Below are 3319 nucleotides of genomic sequence, written 5' to 3'. Positions count from 1 at the left end.
TATATAGATATAGATATATATATATATTTTCTTATATTTCTATTTATGTATTATATTGCATTTTTTAATTAGTTAGTTTTCTTATATTAGTGTTATATTTCATCTCATACGGTGTAACTCTCAGGCTAATAGAAAACTTTTATTTAATAGTTTTGGGTACCAGGAAAAATACAGTGTTGCTGATTTTGGATATCAGACAAGACTTGCTGTTAACTGGTTTTGGTATCAGACAAAACTAAACTCTTCTGACAGGATTTGGTAGAGACTGGGTCCAATATTCATGGCGTGGAGATTCAATCTAAAAAAACTAAAAGAAATCAAACTTGACATGCATCTTTTCTCTCTGGTACTTGCCATCGAAACAGACCTTATGTTTTCACATACATATTGCGATGCATTCATTTATATTTACTTTTGATTTCAAATTAAATGTCTGCATTTAAAACTGATATCTTACCATTTTTGTTTGAATAAAGTTGATCATTTATTCCTTGATTTAATTTATAAGTGGCATTTCTCCATAGAGTAGTTCACTCCATTCATTTGTGCTGGCTCATAAAAAGCCCAACAATTCTGCTGATATATAGGTATACAGTGTGTTTTCAACATTCTCTTGAACAGAGCAAAGCAACACTTCAGACAGTATCTGAAGAGTAAGTAAGAGGCTTTAAGATTTAATTTCATTGATACCAAGTTACTAATTTTATTTTAGCCAAAATTATGGTATTGCAAAAGAGTAAGGATTCATGATTACAAAATAACAAGTGTAATTCTATTTTGAATTTCCATTGTCAACATTTATTATTGAATCCTGTCATGCAATATTGACTGGTTGAATGATGCATGAAAGTTGGCTAAAGTTAAATGTGATTTCAGACATATACAAAAATATATATATTTTTTCTATTAAAACCTTTATTTAAAACCATGCTAAAATGACACAAAAATTATACATGCTGTATTACCAAGCTTAACTGTAAAAACATTCTCTCCTTGCTGGATCAGCGATCATTACAGCTGTCTCAGACATGTCCTCTAATGATAGTGATAGACTATACACATGGCTACTCTAAAGTATTTTAGCTTTGCAGGATGCTAAATATATATTCTCATGTATGCATGTCCTGGTTGAACTGATATTTCTCTGCAATGTCAGTTGTGATCAGGCTCACTGTGCTGATGCTTGGCTGGAAACACCAGGGCCTTTGTCTGTGATAACAAAATAATTCCTTCCTCTCTGAGTGATGGCTGACAATAGCGGAGTGACTGGACCTTCAGCCATGCCTGCCGAAAGAAAAATAAATACTTTATTGACCGCAGTGAAGCAGAAAACAATGCTGAGGGTCTGACTGAGAAGCATAAGCAATTTCGGACACCTCAGATGCCTCAATTTCTGTCACCTCTCACCTGAAGCAACACAGTGACGCAAGGAATCTAGCAGACTGCTGCTTGAGAACCTGACCACCCCTCTGAAGAACTCCTCTCTGTCACTGAGGGTGTTGTTGCCATTTCCCCTGTACCTTGTCTCAAGCTAGAAGAAAACAGGATCCATGTAGTAAAGCCCATTTACACATTATTTGTTGTGGTTAATTGAAATGAAATGATTGTATTAAAAATGTATAAAAATGTAATTTTATGTAACAAACTAATGAAATTCAATCTAAAGATGGTTATGTGAGATCAGAGGTTTACACACTCACTCTATACACTGCTGTTTCTAGCTTTGGTGTAGGGCCATGTCCAAACGCCTCACAGGACATCAGATATCTCATCTCTTCATGGTCACTGTGTTCCTTTCCAATACAGGGATCTGTAAAAAGACCAGAAAAGATCAACAAAACTACATATAGATTATTTATAGTTAAGTTAAAGGATATATCACATCTATTCACTCACTGCTTTTACAATAGCAAAGCATAGCACTGTGATGAATTTAAATAAGAATGTTTGCTAATTCAACACAATGAACACTGTTCTTCTGAAGTTTCATGAAGTTTAATGTGGGCAATCTTCTATGAACAATTTTTTATTACAGATTTGGAATAGGATTTAAATCTGATTTCTGACTGGAATACTCTATTTTGGTTATAAACTTAAATCTAGTGTGTTTCTGATCATCTTATTTCTTTGCGGAGAGAGATTGTTCATATTTATTACCTCACATCAACTGTTTTGGTTCTTAAGCATGTAAGAAACACAAAAATAAAAACATGTACATACGAGATGGAAGGGCGTTTCTTTCCTGTAGGATCCTTGAGTGTGCACTTGGAAAAACCTATCAGTAAAAAATAAAATGTAAAAACATTATAAAATAAAATAATAAATAAATAAATAAAATAAGTTTAGTGTTTGTTATGCAAGAAATGTCAGTTAATTAAAAATTGGATGTAATGGATGTATCTCACCTCACAAAAGCTGATGACATGTTCCACTATCACCCATTTGGGTCTTGTGTAATCCAGGGCATAGAGCTGATCTGTTGATAAACAATTCCATTTCTTCAAAAGATTTTCTATATTTTTGTTCGGTATTCTCCGGATTACCCGATATAGAACAGATCTGACTTGTGCGTCCATCGGACGGACGAAAGTGTTCTTCCTTAAAAATTTATATTAATTATCATCACATCTTTCGCGTTTTACACGTTCAAAATAAACCGCCAGAAATCAAACAGAGATCTGAACCGGAAGTTCCTATCTAAAGCGGGTGGGCAATGACATAAAAGTCTTTTATATGCAGCAGAATTGCTATAGTGCATTCAAGTCCTGTCTAAATGATAGTATTCAAGGTTGAAAGCGAGTTGATGACACAATTTAGTTTAAGTTTGTTTGGTTTATTTAGTCAGTTCACAGTTGGCGAAGTGAAGCGCTCTGAACCAAAGGATCAATACTCGAAGCTTTGTAACACGGTTTTGTGTTATGGCCATCTGGTGGTCATAAAAATTAATATGGTTCTACAACTGATTCTTTGTTTTATTTTATTTTATTTTATTTTATATAAATAATGGTCATTGTCAAAGTCATTCATTTGTGTCGGTGTGCTGGCACTAAAATAAGTAAAATAAATTAAACATAAATTCATAATTTAAATCTGCAATCTGTCTATTTTAACTCTGCCTCAGTCCTGTTATTTCATAGGCAAAGTTAATTTCAGATTAATATATAAATTACAATATTGAAAAAAAAAAAGCAATGCTAACACATTATAAAGTAATATAATGTAAAGGAAACAGCGTTGAGGTTCACGTGGTTTGAACAAATGCCTTGTCCAAATATCCACACTTGCGGTCTTTGCACTTGACCACTTGACAACTTATATG

At 33.3% G+C, this 3319-nt stretch overlaps 1 protein-coding gene across 1 annotated transcript; it reads right to left on the bottom strand.

The window, feature by feature from the left end:
* Positions 1-867: 867 nt before the first annotated feature.
* LOC107667972 (centromere protein N-like) lies at positions 868-2874 on the bottom strand. Its single transcript, XM_016459706.1, has 5 exons — positions 2406-2874; positions 2221-2275; positions 1701-1810; positions 1408-1531; positions 868-1284 (listed from the first exon to the last, which is right to left on the bottom strand). Exons 1-5 carry the CDS (start codon positions 2574-2576, stop codon positions 1169-1171), a joined length of 576 nt encoding a protein of 191 aa, XP_016315192.1. The 5' UTR covers positions 2577-2874; the 3' UTR covers positions 868-1168.
* Between the last annotated feature and the right edge of the window lie 445 nt (positions 2875-3319).

Source organism: Sinocyclocheilus anshuiensis, unplaced genomic scaffold (genome assembly GCF_001515605.1).
Source record: "Sinocyclocheilus anshuiensis isolate Anshui unplaced genomic scaffold, SAMN03320099.WGS_v1.1 scaffold3256, whole genome shotgun sequence".
In the NCBI taxonomy this organism is placed as follows: Eukaryota; Metazoa; Chordata; class Actinopteri; order Cypriniformes; family Cyprinidae; genus Sinocyclocheilus; species Sinocyclocheilus anshuiensis.
This window is presented reverse-complemented; position numbering and strand designations above follow the sequence as displayed.